This window comes from Mobula hypostoma, chromosome 22 (assembly GCF_963921235.1).
Source record: "Mobula hypostoma chromosome 22, sMobHyp1.1, whole genome shotgun sequence".
Taxonomy (NCBI): Eukaryota; Metazoa; Chordata; class Chondrichthyes; order Myliobatiformes; family Myliobatidae; genus Mobula; species Mobula hypostoma.
Genome location: NC_086118.1, coordinates 10,252,641 through 10,272,306, shown reverse-complemented (window position 1 = coordinate 10,272,306; position 19,666 = coordinate 10,252,641). Strand labels below are relative to the sequence as shown.

At 39.9% G+C, this 19,666-nt stretch overlaps 1 protein-coding gene across 3 annotated transcripts in view; it reads left to right on the top strand.

Annotated features, from left to right (window-relative positions):
• The window catches only part of LOC134360175 (protein outspread-like), a 464,667-nt gene that overhangs the window by 345,679 nt on the left and 99,322 nt on the right, over positions 1-19,666 (top strand). For all 3 annotated transcript variants that reach the window (XM_063074210.1, XM_063074212.1, XM_063074211.1), the window contains exons 13-15: positions 3,550-3,659; positions 7,032-7,593; positions 10,043-10,180. In XM_063074210.1, coding sequence (XP_062930280.1) covers positions 3,550-3,659; positions 7,032-7,593; positions 10,043-10,180 — 810 coding nt within the window. The remainder of the gene's footprint in view (positions 1-3,549; positions 3,660-7,031; positions 7,594-10,042; positions 10,181-19,666) is intronic.

Genomic DNA, 19,666 nt, shown 5'->3' with positions numbered 1-19,666 from the left:
AAGTTACAGAGAAAGGTTGAACAAATTGTGTCCTTATTCTTTAGAGCGTAGAAGGTTGAGGGGGGACTTGATAAAGGTATTTAAAATTATGAGGGGGATAGATAGAGTTGACGTGGATAGGCTTTTTCCATTGAGAATGGGGGAGATTCAAACAAGAGGACATGAGTTGAGAGCTAGGGAACAGAAGTTTAGGGGAAACATGAGGGGGAACTTCTCTACTCAGAGAGTGGTAGCTGTGTGGAACGAGCTTCCAGTAGAAGTGGTTAGAAGCAGGCTCAATATTGTCATTTAAAGTAAAATTAGATAGCTATATGGACAAGAAAGGAATGGAGGGTTATGGGCTGAGTGCAGGTCGGTGGGACTAGGTGAGAGTAAGCATTTGGCATGGACTAGAAGAGCCGAAATGGCCTGTTATCATGCTGTAATTGTTATATAGTTATTAAGCATAATACTAATGTATAATTGTAATCTAGAAAAAGCATCTGAAGCACAACTTGACAAAAGATTGTCTATTTAGGTTTAAGATATCATGCAGCAAATTGAAATTCTGAAATAACTCTAAAATTTTGAAGGCTTTAAAATTCATTTTCAAACATTATTGCTGATGTACAAGAAAAGTGTGAACAACGAAGCATGATTGAGGACTCGCATGAAGACTGCATTATGGAATGGATGAATTGTGACATTGTAGTCTGATGAGCGACAAGTGAAAATACTGTCTCCATGGTGCTAACCCTTGCAGTGGCCGTAATAGTGAAGAGCCACAGAAGAAAATCAACTTGGATGAATGAATAACAGTGGATGATCAGTACACAAGACTCTTGGCAGAATCCAGTAGTCACTAAACAAGAGTCTGAATGTTTACCATGTGAAAAAGAGAAATCGAGAAAGCAAACCACGAAGCAAATCATAAACATAATGGGCTCTGCAATGCTGAAAATTTTAAGCAACACACGCAAAATCCAGATCTTGATGAGAGGTCTTGGCCCAAAGCTCAGCTATTTATCCCCTCCATAGGTGCTGCCTGAGTTGCTAAGATACTCTGAGATTTTTGTGTGTTGTTCATGAAGCAAGTGATACTTATAGAGCTCATATTTTTTTTTAAAAATCTTAAAGGTTTCAAAGGTATATTTAATGTCAGAGAAATGTATACAATATACATCCAGAAATGCTTTTTCTTCACAACCATCCACGAAAATAGAGTGCCTCAAAGAATGAATTAAATGTTAGAACCCCAACGTCCCCCCACAACTCCCTTCCCTCCCACGTGTAAGCGGCAGCAAGCAATGATCCCCCCTCCCCCCACTTTTTTTTTTTAAAAAAGCATTGGCACCCGCCACCGAGCACTCAAGCGTGCAGCAAAAGCAACAGCAAAGACACATACTTGCAGTACCCAAAGACTACGTGTTCACCTGGTATTCGACATACCACAGGTTCTCTCTCTCTCCCTAATAAGGGGGAAAGAGATGTCTCCATATCACAGCAATAGGGGAAACATAACAAACAACTTGCTGGTTTACGATGTTAAAAGTCCGTTGGGTCGCTTTTTCCGAGCTCTGTGCCCTAAGATCTCAGGTCTCTGGGCACACAGCCAAAGATGTTCCAGCTCCCATGACACACCGGTCCAGGACACCGACCTTCGATCCATCCATCTCCAGAGCCCTGAGATCCTAGGCCTCCAAAGGTGAGCTGAATGCTTAGGCCATGCCCTTGGCATGGCGGATAACGGCCAGTCATGACATCCCGAGAGTGGGTCCCATTCCCACAAAGAACTGAAGTCAACGTGTAACTCTAGGTCAGAGTCTTCAAAAGAATCCTGAAAGGGAAAAATAGAGTTATTAAAGATAGAAATAGAGCTGTTTCCAAAGATGCAAGCAAAGGAGTCGTCTTTTAGCGCCATCTTGACTGAGCTCCACCCTCATGAATCTCATGAATAAATTTTTTTTTAATTTTCAAAAAACAACTTAGTTTCATGTTATTTCTTCACTTGTATATTTGTTTACTCACAGCATATCTAGAATGAATAAAATGGTTAAATAGTTCCAAGGATCTGAAACTGTAATCCAAATCTTTTGATCCTGAGAAATTCATTTTAGTACCGTGAGGAGTGGCAAGGTAGCATAACGGTTTGCACAATGCTTTACGGTACCAACGACCCGGGTTCAATTCCCACTGCTGTCTGTGAGGAGTTTATGCATTCTTCTGGTAACCATGTGGGTATCCTCTGGTTGCTCCGGTTTCCTCCCACACTCCAGAGACATGCCATTGGTAGGTTAATTGGTCATTGTAAATTATCCCATGATTAGGCTAGGATTAATTCAGGGAATTGCTGGGAAGTGCGGCTCAAAGGGCCAGAAGGTCCTATTCTACACTGTATTTCAATAAATAAAATCTCCTGTATTAGTACCTGCATGTTAGTGATAAAGTTCAGAGCAAATTCTACTGGATTGCAGGATTTTAAAATTATTTCCTCAGGTTACAAAATAATAAAAGACAAAGTACTTTACTATCCTTCTTACTGTTGAACTTTGGGTGGTGCCTGTAATGCAAAGGTTCAAATATAAGATGGTACCTCTTGAGTTTTTTTTCCAGACTTGATTTAATGCAACAACAGTGTATATGAAGAATCGCCAAACTTGCAAATTTATTTTCTTGTCTGGATAGGAATCTGTATTCAATTACACTTCATTATTGGACATTTGTTTTGAAAACCAGGTTACATTGTTTAGATTTTACAAATGTTTCATACTGCTGCCATTTGGATAAAAGATGCAATGAGATCTCACTGGCTAGGTTATCAGCTTGTTCTGTTTTGGTAAAATATTTTCTGAAGCATGAATGATGTTTGATAATTAGATCTGTATTCTAACTTTTAACTTTTAGAGCTATTGATTTGGGTATCTGAAAGTATCTTTAAATACCAGTCTGATGTGGGAATATGGATTTGCCTATTAAAATAAATAACCTAATTGTGCAGCAATCAATTTAAAGTTTTAATTCAAGTTGTTAATATTAATATTCAAGTGGCATTAAACAGAATTGATTTTGTTAACTCCGTAGTGATTAAAATTATCTGAGAAAGATTTCTCAAAATACTGTAAACAATTTAAGTAGCTGCCTAATTAAGGTTAAATTTCCATAAAAATGAGAGATAATCGGTAGGTAGGGGAATTCACAAAGCAAAGACTTTTCATTCTCTTGTTTCTGCTCCCCCCTCCATACTCCACCGCATACTCTGCAGGATGAGTGTTAGTGATGAATAATGACAACCATCTGTAACTAACACAAATAGCACTTCTTTACAGAAGAGTGCTTGGGACAGTTATCTACCATAGCAGTTACTTTGCAAGATCATGTTCCACAACAAGTAATTAAGTCATCCTTGACCCCAAAGAGAAGGATTACTCTCAATTAAGTAGTGAAGTTCACAAGTAGTGTTTCATGGAATTTGTCACTCATCTCTGAAATTAGCATGGTAAACTGGATTAATTAACAGGAAATACTGCACAGTCATATGAATAACATTGAAGAATTTGTTCCATTTTATAGACCTTGGAAGCTTTGTTTACCCTTTCTGCAATGACTGCTGGAATTCGACGAAATTGGATGCAGGCATTAATGAAAAATATCCGTCCCTCAAAGGCACCAGATGTTGCCAGGTAAAAATCGGAATCAGTTTATTATTGCTGACATGTTGTGAAAAGTTACAATAAGAAATATAGACAAATAAATACATAGTGCACAAAGAGCAAAATAGTGAGGTAGCATTTGTGGATTCATTGACTGTTTAGAACTCTGAGAGTGGAGGGGAAGGAGCTGTCCCTAAAACATTGAGTGTGCATCTTGAGACTTCTGTACCTCTTCCCTGATTGCAGTAATCAGAACAGGGCGTGTCCTAGATATAAGTGTTTTTAATAATAGATGCTGCGTTTGAAGATGTTGTCTAGTGGGGAGGCTAGTGCCCTTGATGAGTCTACAACTCTCTAAGGCTTTTTATTGATCCTATGCATTGGAGCATTCATATCAAGCTGTTTTGTAGCCTGGGGAAAATACACATCCAGGACAACAAATACTTTTTTGGGTCTTTAATTCCTTTTATCTGTTTTAGATGTTTCAATGCAGAAAGAGGGTGTCAAAATAAAAACAACAAAATAAGTTTTTAAAAACACAGTTCCTGCTGTTACAATCTCAGCTTAATGTTGGTCCACACCCTTGTTACATATGCAGTATGAAAATAAATAAAACAAAATATACAAAATTAATATGGTAGTGGCAATTCTTACAAAATATACAAACAATATTAGAATCCCAATATCTCATCTTAACTAAGAGATATACTCGCGTTGGCACACACGTGCTTAACTTCCAAACACATATAGGCTAGACCCTGAAACGGGTTCTCCTCACTCATGCTACACAAACAGAGAGATATACATTCACATGACTCCATTACATTCACATTTGGTCATGAAACAACAAAGAAAGACAAAAATAAACTTTTGCGAAAACTTTGGCAATACACCCTATCCTCGTTATATGCGAGGGATACGTTCCTCGAAGTTGACGCATAATGTGAAATCGCAGAATGTGAATAATTATTTAAATGGAGAAAATCGGGATACATTCCAGAAGGCTTCCTAAATATGTTTTATCTGTAACTTATTCACATTTTTATACCAATACGACACAAAAGCAGTACTACAAGACAACATTTGTATTATATTTAATCAATTTAAGGTAATATTCAATGTAATAAATCATAGAAAGTTAACATCCTCTGGTGTACAGTACTCACCAACAGTGGCAGGTGTGTTCACTCCTGGAGATGAGTGGTTGTTGTGGTGTCGGGCAGCTTTACATGAATAAGGTGGATGGTTGTGGTTGTCAGGATAATATCAAGCACAGCAAGGGGTGAAGGAAGACTCACAGAACTCTTAGAACTGCCGGCAGCAGAAAGATTACAGCGATTTGCATAAAGTGGTGAGGGTTGTTTGCTTGGCAGCATTTTGTTTTAAATTTACTTGTAGGGAAGAACGGTTGATGGCAGGGAACAACTGAAATGCTGACTCCGTTCTAAACTTGGGTCCATGTCCATCGCCATTTGTGCCAAGTGTTCCGACTTCCACCATTCCTTCACCGTTGGTAAACTCCCGGGATTTTCAAAATCGTCGGTTGCTTGCAGCATCTGAGAGATAGCTCAGTGTAAAAAAAATATGTACGCCTTGAATGTGGATCACACTGGTCGAGTGGTTGAATCAGCGATGTTGTATTAGGCAGCGGGAAACGCACTGTTATGTTAGGATGAATGCTGTCCAAATGTTTAGGATGGGTTGGCGCATTGTCAAGCAACAAAAGAACTTTAAAGGCAAGATTCTGTTCCCGGCAGTAGAGTCCCAGAACTGTGTTACCTTCAGCTGATGCTGCGCTGTTTATAATTTCCAACTTTTTTTCAAGTGTTAAAGCGGTTCTCCTGCTACTCGGCTGACGGCCCAAGACATGACATCAGATGCTTAGGAAGCACAGTTAAATATTTCAAGCACAAAATCACTGCACCGTAGGTAAAACCAACAGAAGTTTAAGATCGCGCATCCACACCTTGCCAAAACCAATGCGAGAGTGGCGGGAGTCAAATTGTGAGGCGCGCACACCTGACTTGTATTGGCGGGAAAGCGGTGCTTCTCATCCCAAAAGTGAGACTGTGAGGCGTGCGCACATGACTTGTATTGGCGGGAAGGCAGTGCTCCTCACATGACTGTGAATTGTGGACGCATATAACGAGACGTTGGTAGAAATAGGTTCCTCGCATAACTGTGAATCCGCATAGTCTGAAGACGCATATAACGAGGATAGGGTGTATATTGTCTTGAAGTTTAAATTACTAAAAAGACTAACTTGCTCACAAAATCCTGTGCCCAACACCTTACTCACAAAAAGCTTTGCTCACCATACGATTAGCATTTGACATCCTTTCTAGAACCTTGCAATTCTTCTTTCTACTCCACACGTGCATAATGATGTCACAGTTTCCTCTTAAGGCACTTTAACAATAAAAAATGATATTCAACAGTCACCTGGTTACACAGTGTTGCAACCAGTCACTGCACATCTGTATAAATATGCGAGAGTCTTTGATGACATACCAAATCTCTTGAACTCCCAATGAAGTATACTTGTTATCATACATTCTTTGTGATTGTATCAATATGTTGAGCCCAGGATAGATTCTCTGCGATGTTGACACCCTCCGCCCCCTCCCCCAAGAACTTGAGGCAGCTCACCCTTTCCGCCACTGAGGCCGTGTGTGAGGCTGTTGTTGCAACGCCATTCAACCAGCCAATCTGTCTTGCTCCTGTACGCCACCTTAACACCATCTGAGATGAGGCCAACAGCTGTTGTGCCATCAATGAGTTTGTAGATATATTTGAGCTGCATCTAGACATATGGTCATGAATGTAGAGAGAAAACAGTGGGCTAAGCATGCTTCTTTGAGGTGCGCCTCAGTTGATTATCTGTGAGGAGGAGATGTTATTTCCAGTCTGTACTGACTGTGGTCTCCTGATGAGCAAGTCAATGATCCAGTTGCAGAGGGAGGTTCAGATGGCCAGGTTTTGAAGCTTGTTGATTAGAAATGAAGGGATGATAGTGTTGAACACTGAGCTGTAATCAATAAACAGTGGCCCGATGTAGATACTGCTATTGTCCAGGTGTTGCAAGGCCAAATGGAGAGGCAGTGAGATTGCATCCACTGTCAACCTGTTGTGGTGATGAAACTTTTATTGTTAATCTTCACTTAAATGTTCAATAAGTTATGTTGTGTTTATATAAGTTTAATGTAATGTGTAAGCATATGCTGTCCACTTTGAATGACTTTTGAATAACTTATGGGTATGATCTGAAGCATTTTATGATGCTGCAGCTGTTTTCTTAAAAATTAGTGTTTTTGAAATGCCATTTGCTGAATTATTTACACAAAACAACTCTGTATATTCTGGCATGTTATCCAATTTCATGTTAGTTACTTTCCTTATCAGTTTACCAGAAGAACAGTGTTCTGTGATGCTCCCAGATACGACTCCACATTATGACAGCAAATCGGACTCTCCATCATCTGAAACATCTTCCGTGGATAAAGAGACAGGGCAGCGAAAAAGCCGAGCTCGTGAAAGGAGGAGAGAGGGAAGATCAAAAACTTTTGATTGGGCAGAATTCAGGCCAGTTGCGCAAGCATTAGCACAGGAAAGGGCAGCAAAGTCAGGTTTATATGACAGACATTCAGAAAGATTTGGTTCACCTCCATCAGAACATAATGAATGGGAACGGACTAAACGCCGTGAGGAACGTAGAAAAAGGTACGAGGCTGTGGCTGGAGCAGCGAGTTCAAGTTCAGCTGATGCAAGCAATGTAGAACTTGAAGCAGCCAGTTCCTCACCACCACAGGACCGGAGGCAGAAAGTGCATGATGAAATTGAAGAGCACTGGCAACAGGTAGAACGGACACCCATCCGGGAGGAAAGGCGCGTCCCCCTGGCAACGGTGCTTCCAAGTTCACAAATGTCACAGATTGATAAGCTACTGGAAGCTCATGCAAAAGAGGTAACAAAAATACACATTGCTCCCTTAAAAACATCTGGCTGGTTAGTTGCTAATTATTATATTCACATGCTCGTTGAACTTGAGCAATAATATGTCTGCTAAGGAATGTATGTATGGCAAAGAAGGTGGAAATTCACAATATGCTAGAGATAAAAGGATGAAATGTTTAGGCCAGGAGAGGCTAAAAATGGGTGGTTTGTTGTAGAAGATAGCAGGACATGAGCTTAACTCTGAGAATTTAAAGTTATAGTTACAGGTATTAGATCAGTGGTGGCCAAAACAAGTTGATGAGATATACAGTAGATAAATGATGAATGGGATTTAGAACAGATTGGAATGCAGGTTAACAAATGATGAATGCTGAGAGATGAACCAGGAGAGCTTTGGAATAATTGATTTTGTTGGTTGGAATGGCAGTAGTGGTTTCCTGAGTAGGGACCAAGGGAGTATTTTTGGCCCATCAAGTCTATGCTGCCTCAGAGCAACCAAACCACAGTAAGTTTCCTTGAACTCTCACCCAGATAATACAAGTCAACTGCACAGCAGGAACAATTTACAGAGGCCATTCTCCTCAGCTTCTCCAAAAAGGGCAGGTTGCACCTTAACTTGAGGAGGAGTAATAACCTTGTGGGCAGGTTTGCTAGAGCTGTTTGGGAGGGTTTAAGCTAATTTGGCAGGGGTTTGGGAACATGAGTGATAGGGCAGTTGTTATACAAGTAGTGAGACTGTGAAGAAGGATAGGCAAAATTGCAGTCAGTGGAATGGGTTGAATTGTGTCTTCAAACAAAATAGGAGTGGGTGGGTTCAAACGTTTGGAAAAGTGAGGATAAAGTAGACATTTATAAAGTAGATAAAGGAGATCTAAGGAAAGTGTCTGAAATAAATAAAATTACTAATTTTAGAAAGGGATAAGAATTTAACTTGCAGTAACACGGAGGCAAAGTTTAAAAAGGGTGGTGAATACGGGACTGAAGGTATTACATTTGAGTACATACAGAATAAGTAAATGAACTTGTACCACAATTAGAAATTGGCAAGTATGATGTGGAAATCACTGAGTCATGGGTGAAATAAGATCATATTTAGGAGCTTAACATCCAAGAATAGATTAACCCCAAAGGAGAAGTAATATTCTAAAGGGAGGATGAGATAGCTGTGGCTGAGGAGGGAAGCCAAATACAGCAAAAAAAAAGCAGAAGATGTATAAATAATGAAAATTAGTGGGAAATGGATTGAGAAGGTTTTTAAAAACCAAGAGAAGACAACTAAAAAAAACAATAAGGAGAGAAAAAAGGAAATAGCTACATAATATGAGTGTTGAGGGCAGAAGTGAATGGTGTTACTATTACTTGAGAGGGTGCTTGGGGATCTGAAAAGTCTGAAAGTCACCTGGACCATATGGACTACATGCCAGGTTCTGAAAGAGCTGAACAATTGGGCAAAGAGGAGGCAGATAGAATATCATTTTGTAAAGTGTATGGTCATGCTCTTTGGTAGAAGGAATAAAGGCATGGACTATTTCCTAATCAGGGAGCAAATTTAGAAATCCAAGGTGCAAGGGTACTTGGGTGTTCTTGTACAGGATTCTTTAAAGATTAACTAGCAGGCTGTGTCAATGTTAAGGAAGGCAAATGTAATGTTAGCATTCACTTTGAGGGGACTGTAATACAAAAGCAAGGATATAATGCTGAGGCTTTATAAGGCAAAGGTCAGAACACACATGGAGTATTTGAGCAGTTTTGGGGCCCTTATCTCAGAAAGGATGTGCTGGCATTGGAGAGGGTCCAGAGGAGGTTCAGGAGAATTATTCCAGGATTGAAAGGAAATGGAACATTTGATGGCTCCGAACCTGTACTTTTAGGAATTTAAAGAATCATGGAGGATCTCATTGAAATGTATCGAGTATTGAAAGGCCTAGATAGAGTGGACGAGAAGAGGATGTTTTCTATAGTGCGGGGAGCCTAGGGCCATAGGGCACAGCCTCAGAATAGAGTGACGTCCATTTAGAATGGAGATGAGGAATTTCTTCAGCCAGAGGGTGGTGAATTTGGAATTCATTGCTACAGGTGACAGTGGAGGCCAAATCATTGAGTATATTTGAAGTGGAGATTGATAGGTTCTTGATTAGTAAGGGTGGCACAGATTACAGGGAGAAGGTAGGAGAATGGGATTGAGGAAATGGCAGAACAGACTCAATGAGCTGAATGGCTTCTGTGTCTTACTATGTCCTATCACTTGTGGTCTTTGGGATTAGAAAGAAAACCAGTGCCCTTAAGGGAAACATTATACAGAGAGCAGTGGAAGTCTGGGTTGGACTCAGTTATTGGAGCTGTGAATGACATGCTGTGCCACACTGTCACTTGCACCTTAACTTCAGTTAAATCCTTAGAATTGTGTACAGTATTACTGAAGTTTTATTTCTGTAATCTATGATTCATTGTTTTTGTAGCTTGAAGAATTGAAAACTCAGTTGGAGCATTGCAAACAGGAATTAGTAGAGTCTCAAAAGCACAAAGTGGAGCTTGAAGCCCAGTTGAAGGCTAGTTTAGAACGCGAGCAACAGGTCCGGTCTGGTTACATCTCCCAGGTAAGAGAAAACAAAAGTCCTGTTCTATACAGGCATGTCTCCCTTTTGACATGTAGAGAGTGCTACCCTCCTTTATTGACTGACCCCTTGCATGTTTTGTGAACTTACAACTTACCCGATTTTTTTTTTAATGCATGGACTGCTGCATGACAACATGAACAATCATTGGTGCTTTTATACCATATTAGCAATTTTTAGTGTTTATAGGGTAAAATAAGACCAATAAAGTGTTGTATGGAGGAGATATTTAAGTATTTTAGTAGTTAATGGATTACAGATATAAACCAATTAAAATTTTAGGCAATTAAAAACTGGTTTTAGCTGCTAAAGTGCCTCTGTGACTGAAACAAATTTAGCAAAAGAAAAATGCTGTATATTTGCAGCAGATTAGGCATATGTATTACATTCCACGTTGATGACCTTTCAACAGAACTGGAAGAAATTTGAGAAAATGAAATACATTTTTCAATACAGGGAAAGAGGAACAACACAGCTTGGAAGGTCTCTTATGCGGGAAGATGAAGAAGAGGTGGAATCACAAAAGGGATGGTAGAGAACAGAAAGTGAGTGGAAATGGGGCAAGTAAAGAAACAATTAGACAGGGCTAGAATAGGTGTAAATGGGAGTTGTGTAATTATCTGAAACTGAGCATAAAAAAAAACTACAAATGCTGGAAATCTTAAGCAAAAACAGAAAATACTGGAAATACTTCAGGAGCTTGATCTGCATGGGTGAGAAGAGAAATGGTATCTATGTTTCAGGTTTTGATCCTTTGTCAGAACTGTAAATGAGACATATGAAGCTCTTAAATCTGTGGGGAAGCTGTGAAAAATCATTCATCATCACTCTGATTTTACCCTTTCAGAGGTCTACCCTCACCACCCTCCCTGTAGCTTTACAAGCTTCTTTTGTCTTTTTAGTTCTCACAATAGGTCTTCAACCTAAACATTGACTCCATTTCTCTGTCAAGAGATACAGCTTAACCTACTGAATATTTCCAACATCTTCTGTTCTTGTTTTATTATTTGAAATTGTCTACTTGCTGTTGAGTCCAGAAACGTGTAATCTGCCTGCATGTTAGAAGAACGGCTATTCCTTAAGATGTTGAACTTCATTGAAACAATATAAGAGCATTGAAGATAGAGCGGTTGTGAGTATAGGATTACATTAGTAAAATGACAGATGTCTGAAAAGTCAAGATCATGATTGGAGACTGAATTTCAGACGATCACCCAGTTTTTGTTTCATCTTCATGTTCTTGAGGTGCCCACATCTTGAACGGTGAGTATAGTGTGCTAACTTGAAACAAATAACAAATTTCATCTTCACCTGGAGGTGTATTTGGTGCAATGGACAGTGCGAAAGGCAGGTGTTGCCACCTGCCACGGGATGTGGACCCAATTAACCAGGAAGAAATAGTCCCCCTCACCCCAACTCCCCCAGTATTGAAGGGGAAAAAAAGAAGTGATTTGTTTTATGTTGCATAAAAATGAAGCTATTGGAAATATCTGACATTCCTGTATTATATTGTAATGTTGTTATTGGTTAGAAAAAAAGGGATTGATAATGTTTTTCCATGATGGTCATTGGGGATTTCAACATGCTGGTAGATTGGGAAAATCAGGTTAGTGCTGGATCCCAAGCGAAGAAATTTGTAGAATGCCTACGACATCACTTTTTAGAGAAACTTGTGGCTGTGTCCATGAAGGAAAAGGCAATTCTGGATTGGATGTTGTGTAATGGACTAGATTTGATTAGGCAATGTAAGGTAAGGGAATCCTAGGAGACGGTGATCATATGATAGAATTCACCCTGCGGTCTGTGTGTGTGTGAGAGAGAGAGAAAGAAAAAGAAAAAAAAGCTAAGAACATGTATCGGTATTATGTTGGAGTAAAGTGAACCACAGAGGCATGAGGGAGGAGATAACCAAAGTTAAGTGGAAGGGGACACTAGCAGGGATGACGACATTGCAGCAGTGGTTGGAGTTTCTGGCAATAATTCAGAAGGTGTAGGATCCCAAAGAAGAAGGTGCGGGATAGATACACCCCAAAGATAAAGTAGTATTCTAAAGGGAGAATAAGCCATCCAAGGCTGACGTGGGAAGTCAAAGACAGCCTAAAAGGAAAAGAGAGGGAATATAATATTGCAAAAATTAGATGGAAGTTAGAGAATTGAGAAGTTTTTAAAAACCAACAGAAGGTGTCGTGGTTTCTCGTTTCTCACAAACGACAAGGAGACGCAGAAAACTCGTCAAGATGTTTTAAACTTTAATTTGCAAATCAAAGCTGAGACAATTAGAAAGCTAGTAGCTGACTGCCCGTCGAGGCTTGTATACAGCATTTTTTATAGCAATTTTCCTATCTTAGCTACATTACCATATCCAGTCGGCCTGTGATTACATATCATCAATATATCCGCTCTCGACTTTCCACTATTGTTTTTACTCCCATACTTAATTATGTCCTAGTTTACATTTTAGACTATATGTCCTCTCATCCCTAACCACAGTTATTTCTTAATTAGTCTTGCGTTGACATACTGCCACATATTTCATCACCTTACTCGCCACCGTTATCTTTCTACTTGGTTTCATTCTAGTTCTCTTCATGAATTAATAGTGAACAGGTCAAAAGTCATGGCTACATAGTGAATACCTTCTATTGAGCTAGCAGTGGTTACGTAGTAAATATAGAAAATACAATGTGCGCATTGGAGTAAATACTGTAATACATAGAAAATACAATGCATGCATGTGCATTTTCCAATAAAGGCAACTAAAAAGGAAAGAAAAGATGAAATATGAAGGTAAGCTGTCCAATAATGTAAAAAGGGGATACCAAAAGTTTTTTTTTCCCCAGAAAAACCTCTTTAAATTCAAGTTTCAGTTAGGTGTAAGGCAGTAGCTATTACTCAGGAGAAGATGCTTGAGAAGCTGAAATTTCTGAATGTAAATAAATGACCTGGACCAGATGGATTGCACCCCAGAGTTCTGAAAGAGGTAAATGAAGAGATTGTGGAGGCATTCAAGTGATCTTTCAAGAATCACTAGATTTGGCATGGTTCTGGAGGACTGGAAAATTGCAAATGTCTCTCCATTCTTTCAGAAGGGAAGGGGGCAGAAAAAAGGAAATTTTTAGCCTGGCTTCAGTGGTAGGCAAGATGTTGGAGTCCATGATTAAGGATGAGATTTTGATGTGCTTGAAGGCACAGGCTAAAATCAGCATGCTTTCCTTCAGGAGAAATTTTATCTGACAAATCTGCTGGAATTCTTTGAGGAAAGGACAACAGGTAGGATAGACAAAGAAGAGTGGGTAGATGTTATTTACTTGAATTTTCAGACCTTTGACAAGGTGTCGCACATGAGGCAACATAACAAGATATGACCCCATGTTATTACAGGAAAGATACAACCATAGATAGAATATTGGCTGACTAGCAGTTGGTAAAGTGACGGAGGAAAGGGGCCTTTTCTGATTGGCTGCTGGTGACTACTGTTGTTCCTCAGAGGTCAGTGTTGGGACTGCTTCTTTTCACATTGTATGTCAATGATTTAGATATCAGAATTGTTGGCTTTGTGGTAAGGTTTGTGGGTGATAAAAAGATGGGTGGATGGGCATGCAGCGTTGAGGAAGCAGAGAGTCTGCAGAAGGACTTGGGCCGATTAGAAGAATGGTCAAAGAAGTAACAGATGGAATACAGTGTAGGGAAGTGTATTGTCATGTACTTGGTAAAAGGTATAAAGGTGTAAACTATTTTCTAAACAGGGAACGAAGGAAACTTGCGTGCAAAGGAACTTAGGAGTCCTAGTGCAGGATTCCCTAAGGGTTAACTTGCAGGCTGAGTCAGTAGTAAGGAAGGCAAATACAACGTTAGCATTCATTTCAAGAGGTCAAGAATATAAAAGCAAGAATGTAATGCTGAGGCTTTGTAAGGCAATGGTCAGACCACATTTGGAGTACTATGAGCAGTTTTGGGCTCTTATCTAAGGAAGGATGTTCTGGCATTGGAGAAACTCCTGAGCAGGAATGATTGTTTCAATGAAAGTGTTAATGTATGAGAAACGTTTGGTGGCTCTGGGCCTGTACTCACTGTAGTTTAAAAGTATGAGGGGGATCTGATTGAAAGCTATTGAATATGAAAGACCTAGATAGAAGGGATGTTTCCATTAGTGGTAAAGTCTAGGATCAGAGGGCACAACCTCAAAAATCAAGGATGTCCCTTTAGAACAGAAAGGGGAAATTTCTTTATCAGGAGGATGGTGAATCTGTGGAATTCGTTACCACAGATGGCTGTGGAGGCCAAGTTACTGGATATATTTAAAGTGGAGGTTGATAGGTTCTTGATTAATAAGGGTTTCAAAGCTTATAGGGAGAAGGCAGTATAGTGGGGTTGAGAGGGCAAATAAATCAGCCATGATTGAATGGTGGAGCAGACTTAATGGGTCCTAATTCTGCCCCTTTGTTTATGGTCTTGTGGTCTAGTTAAATATTTTATTGCATAGACTAGCTACAATACACGAGATTTTTTTTCTTGCAAAAATATCTTGAAAAGTTTAACCTATTCAAAATTGTTACAAATTATTTTAAATGATAGTTGTGGAAAAACTTCAGCTTTGGAGTCATTATTCTGCATACATACATTGTCACCATTCTGTGATTCACAATCAGACAACCCTTGTTTATCATTTAAACTATTAAGTTAAGCAAATACTGAACAATATAATTGACACTTTATTATCCATCTTTTCAAAAGGAGCACAAATTTTGGATTCACTTGCTAGGTTTTTTATTTATAGAAAATTTTGTGTCCACTATTTTTTTTGTAAATGGCTGTTACTGTAGCTAGTTAGTAATATTTATCTGCATCTCAACAATAACCAGAGGATGATTCATTGTTCCATGTTATCTTTCTAAAATTATCAAAGTTTTAAAGTATAAATGTCAATGTTTCCTGAAATATGACAGTTGATACCGTACAAAATTAAATAAAGACATTTTCAATTTATGGTTGAATAGAAATATTAAATGTTGATGCACACAATTACAAGTAACGCAGATCAGCAGAAAATAATATTAGAATATTAATAAAAATTGCTTCTGATAACTATTAACATAATTAAATGGGCTTTTTACCAATACTATCTTTGGAATAGGGTACTATAGAAATATGTTAAGGGTCTTTTAAGGGGCTCTTGGATGGGTACATGGAGCTTAGAAAAATAGAAGGCTATGGGTAACCCTAAGTAATTTCTAAAGTAGGTACATGTTCAGCACAGCATTGTGGGGCGAAGGGCCTGTATTGTGCTGTAGATTTTCTATGTTCTATGCTTGCTACACTGGTCTCATACTAATTTCTCAGTGTACTTGATCATCAGCACATTTATCGGGATTTAAACTTGTCTTTTTATTTCTCCCATGATTTATAGAAAAGGACCCATTTTGCCAATGCCTATATCAGCTGAAAGGTGTTCAGCCTAAATGCACTTTTTAACCTGTGTTTCTCGGTCATAGTACATTAAGTACTCAACTGGTACTTTGTAAATATAATAAGTTTTTGCCTCTGTCACTTTTTCATGCCATAAGTTTCAGATATTCATCATACTGCACAATTCCTTGTAAAAGTTTTCAGCCTCCAACCCTTTGTTTACAAAAATGAGTATTACAGCCAGAGATTTTGATCCATTTAACTGCGATTTTTCATTTATGAATCACATGCTCTTTTTTTCACAGTAAAGCCCAAAAGGACAGGGGAAATTGGAAAGATTGAAAAACTAAAAATTCAAAAACTGAAATGTCAGCAGTTCAAAAGTATTCATCCCTCTTTGCTCTTAGTTGAACAACTTCTCTTAACTTTTACAGCCAGTAGTCTTTCAGTCTGTTAACTTTTCATAATATGATGGAGCAAGATATGTGCATTCCTCCTTGCAAAATTGCTCAAGCTATACCAGGTTAGTTGGGGACCAGTGATAGACAGCAGCCTTGAGGTCTTGCCAGAGATGTTCAGTTAGTTAAGGTCAGGGCTCTGTCTGGACCATTCAAGGGTATCGATTTTCTTCATTTGATGCTGCTCTATGATTGCTCTGGTAGTGTGTTCTGGGTCCTTGTCCTGCTGACAGATGAACCTCCTCCCCAGTTTAAGGTTTCTGGCAGAGGCTCGCAGGTTTTTATCTAGGATCTGTCTGTATTTAGCAGCATTCATCTGCCCATCAATCCTAACCAGATTTCCAGTCCATACTGCTGAAAAACATCCCTGTAGCATGATGCCACCTCCACCATACTGTACAGTAGGAATGGTGCTACCTGGCTGATATGCAGTATGTTTGATTTATGCGACATGTACTGCTTAGTGTTGAGGCCAATAAGCTCCACTATAGCCTCATCTGACCCCAAGACCATCTACCACATCTTACTGTATCTTCTATGTGACGCTTTGCAAAGTCTTTATGTATTTGTTCAAGACCTTGGAGATTGTGGAGCCATTGAAGCTTCATCTCCAGGTGCAGCCGCTCTTCAGCAGCTCACTCTGAGTGACTGTTGGCATCACAATAGCCTCGCTTACAGGTACTATTCTTTGGCGAGTAAATTTAGAGGGGCGGCCTGATCTAGTGTGGCTGTTGTTTCATAGTTTTTTCACTTTTTCCACAATGGACTGCACTGAGCCTCGAGGTATGTTCAGTGCCTTTGAGATTACTCTTTTAACAGTAAGGTCTATACTGCACACCCTTTTTAAAGACATTAGTAAAACATTCACTTAGAGCCATATCCTCATTGGCATTTTTCTTTAGTTAACTTGGGGTTTCTGTATTTGTAAAAGGTCTTAGAAATTTCTTTGACAATACAGTGGATTCTGGTGAATTGTGCCATCATTAAATTGCAACAGCCGCTTATTTGGGAACTCTTAAAGAACAAAACCTAATGGAGAAAATAGCTGGTGAACTCAGCAGGCCAGGCAGCATCTATAGGAAGAGGTATTGTCAATGTTTTAGGCCGAGACCCTTTGAATTCCTTACAGAATTCAAATCCCGGACAAGCCCCCAAATGTAACGGTCTTTGCCCCCCTGACCCCCCCCCGTTGCCTAGGGTGAATAGCCGCTGACCCCGCCAAACAGTGCAAATGCTTTGGTGCGGATAAGGTGTGAGTCGCCCAATGATCAGCCACAGCAAAAATATGAAACAATATACAAAGTGTGAGTAAAGAATTATACTTTATAGCAAATTTTTGGTGATGGGTTCGTAGAAACAACTACAAGAAAAGGTGCCACATAAATAACTTATCAGTCTTGTGCACATAATATTTTAATACATTGGAGCTCACACCTCCGATTCCTTCCACAACTTCCTTCCGAGACTCTGGCTGCCCTCTGAACCCCCGTGGTCCGGTATCTGCCGCCCTGGAACCGCTGTCCGTTCCTCACATGTCCGTCCTCTCTGCTCGCCTCCCGAAAAAACCCGCGCTCCTCAACTCAGCACACATATACAAGATAACAGAACATGACTTCCATTGGCTAACAAATGAATACAATTTCCATTATCACACTGCATAACCCAAACATTGCTGTTACAGAGAATCCCTTGCTCAACAGTTAACATTACGAGAAGCCATTTTAATATAACACTTCAGAGAAGCCATTTTGGTAATAAGCGATCAACAGTTAACAGTCCATCTAGTATTACTGAGTGCCCTACAAGAGTATTGGCACACGTGATGTTAGGTCTGAAATACACAGTGTACCTGATTGTAGAACTGTGTGGTTGAGAGTTCATCCCCAGATGAAATAAGAAACCAAGGTTACATATGGTCATATTTAATCTATTACAGCTGCAAGCAAAAAGGAATTGATTTTGTAGTTCAGAAAGTGGAGGCAGAAAAATTGGTTTATGATCTGAATATTTAACAGGAGAGAATTCATAGAACATAGAAAACCCGCAGCACAATACAGGCCTTTCGGCCCACAAAGCTGTGCTGATCATGTCCTTACCTTAGAGCAACCTAGGCTTACCCATAGCCCTCTATTTTTCTAAGCTCCATGTATCCATCCAGGAGTCTCTTAAAAGATCCTATCGTTTCTGCCGCCACCGGCAGCCCAATCCATGCACTCACTACTCTCTGCGTAAAAAAAAACTTAACCCTGATATCTCCTCTGTACCTACTTCCAAGCACCTTAAAACTATGCCCTCTCGTGCTAGTCATTTCAGCCTTGGGGAAAGAGCCTCTGACTATCCACACGATCAATGCTTCTCATTATCTTGTACACCTCTATCAAGTCACCTCTCATCCTCCGTCACTCCAAGGAGAAAAGGCTGCGTTCATTCAACCTATTCTCATAAGGCATGCTCCCTAATCCAGGCAACATCCTTGTAAATCTTCTCTGCACCCTTTCTATGGTTTCCATGTCCTTCCTGTAGTGAGGCAACCAGAACTGAGCACAGTACTCCAAGTGGGGTCTGACCATGGTCCTATACAGCTGCAACATTACCTCTTGGCGCTTAAGCTCAATCCCACGATTGATGAAGGCCAATGCACTGTACGCCTTCTTAACCACAGAGTCAACCTGCGTAGCAGCTTTGTGTGTCCTATGGACTTGGCTCTCAAGATCCCTCTGATCCTCCACACTGCCAAGAGCCTTGCCATTAATCCTATATTCTGCCATCATTGACCTACCAAAATGAACCACTTCACACTTACCTGGTTTGAACTCCATCTGCCACTTCCCAGCCCAGTTTTGCATTCTATCAGTGTCCCACCGTAACCTCTGACAGCCCTCCACACTATCCACAACACCCCCAACCTTTGTGTCATCAGCAAATTTACTAACCCATCCCTCCACTTCCTCATCCAGGTCATTTATAAAAATCACAGAGTAGGGTTCCCAGAACAGATCCCTGAGGCACACCGCTGGTCACCGGCCTCCATGCAGAATATGACCCGTTTACAACCACTCTTTGCCTCTGTGGCCAAGCCAGTTCTGGATCCACAAAGAGTGTCCCCTTGGATCCCATGCCTCCTTACTTTCTCAATAAGGCTTGCATGGGGTACCTTATCTGATGTGTCCGTATTTCAGCAGAGTAAAGGAAATTACAGTGGCATGAGAGAGGAACTGGCCAAAGTTGACTGGAAAGGGACACTGGCAGGAAAGACGGCAGAGCAGCAGTGGCTGGAGTTTATGCAAGAAGTGAGGAAGGTGCAAGACAGGTATATTCCAAAAAAGAAGAAATTTCCGAATGGAAAAAGGATGCAACCATGGCTGACAAGTGAAGTCAAAGCCAAAGTTAAAGCAAAGGAGAGGGCATACAAGGAAGTAAAAATTAGTGGGAAGACAGAGGATTGGGAAGTTTTTAAAAGCTTACAAAAGGAAACTAAGAAGGTCATTAAGAGGGAAAAGATTAACTATGAAAGGAAGCTAGCAAACAATACCGAAGAGGATACTAAAAGCTTTTTCAAGTATATAAAGAGTAAAAAACAGGTGAGAGTAGATATAGGACCGAT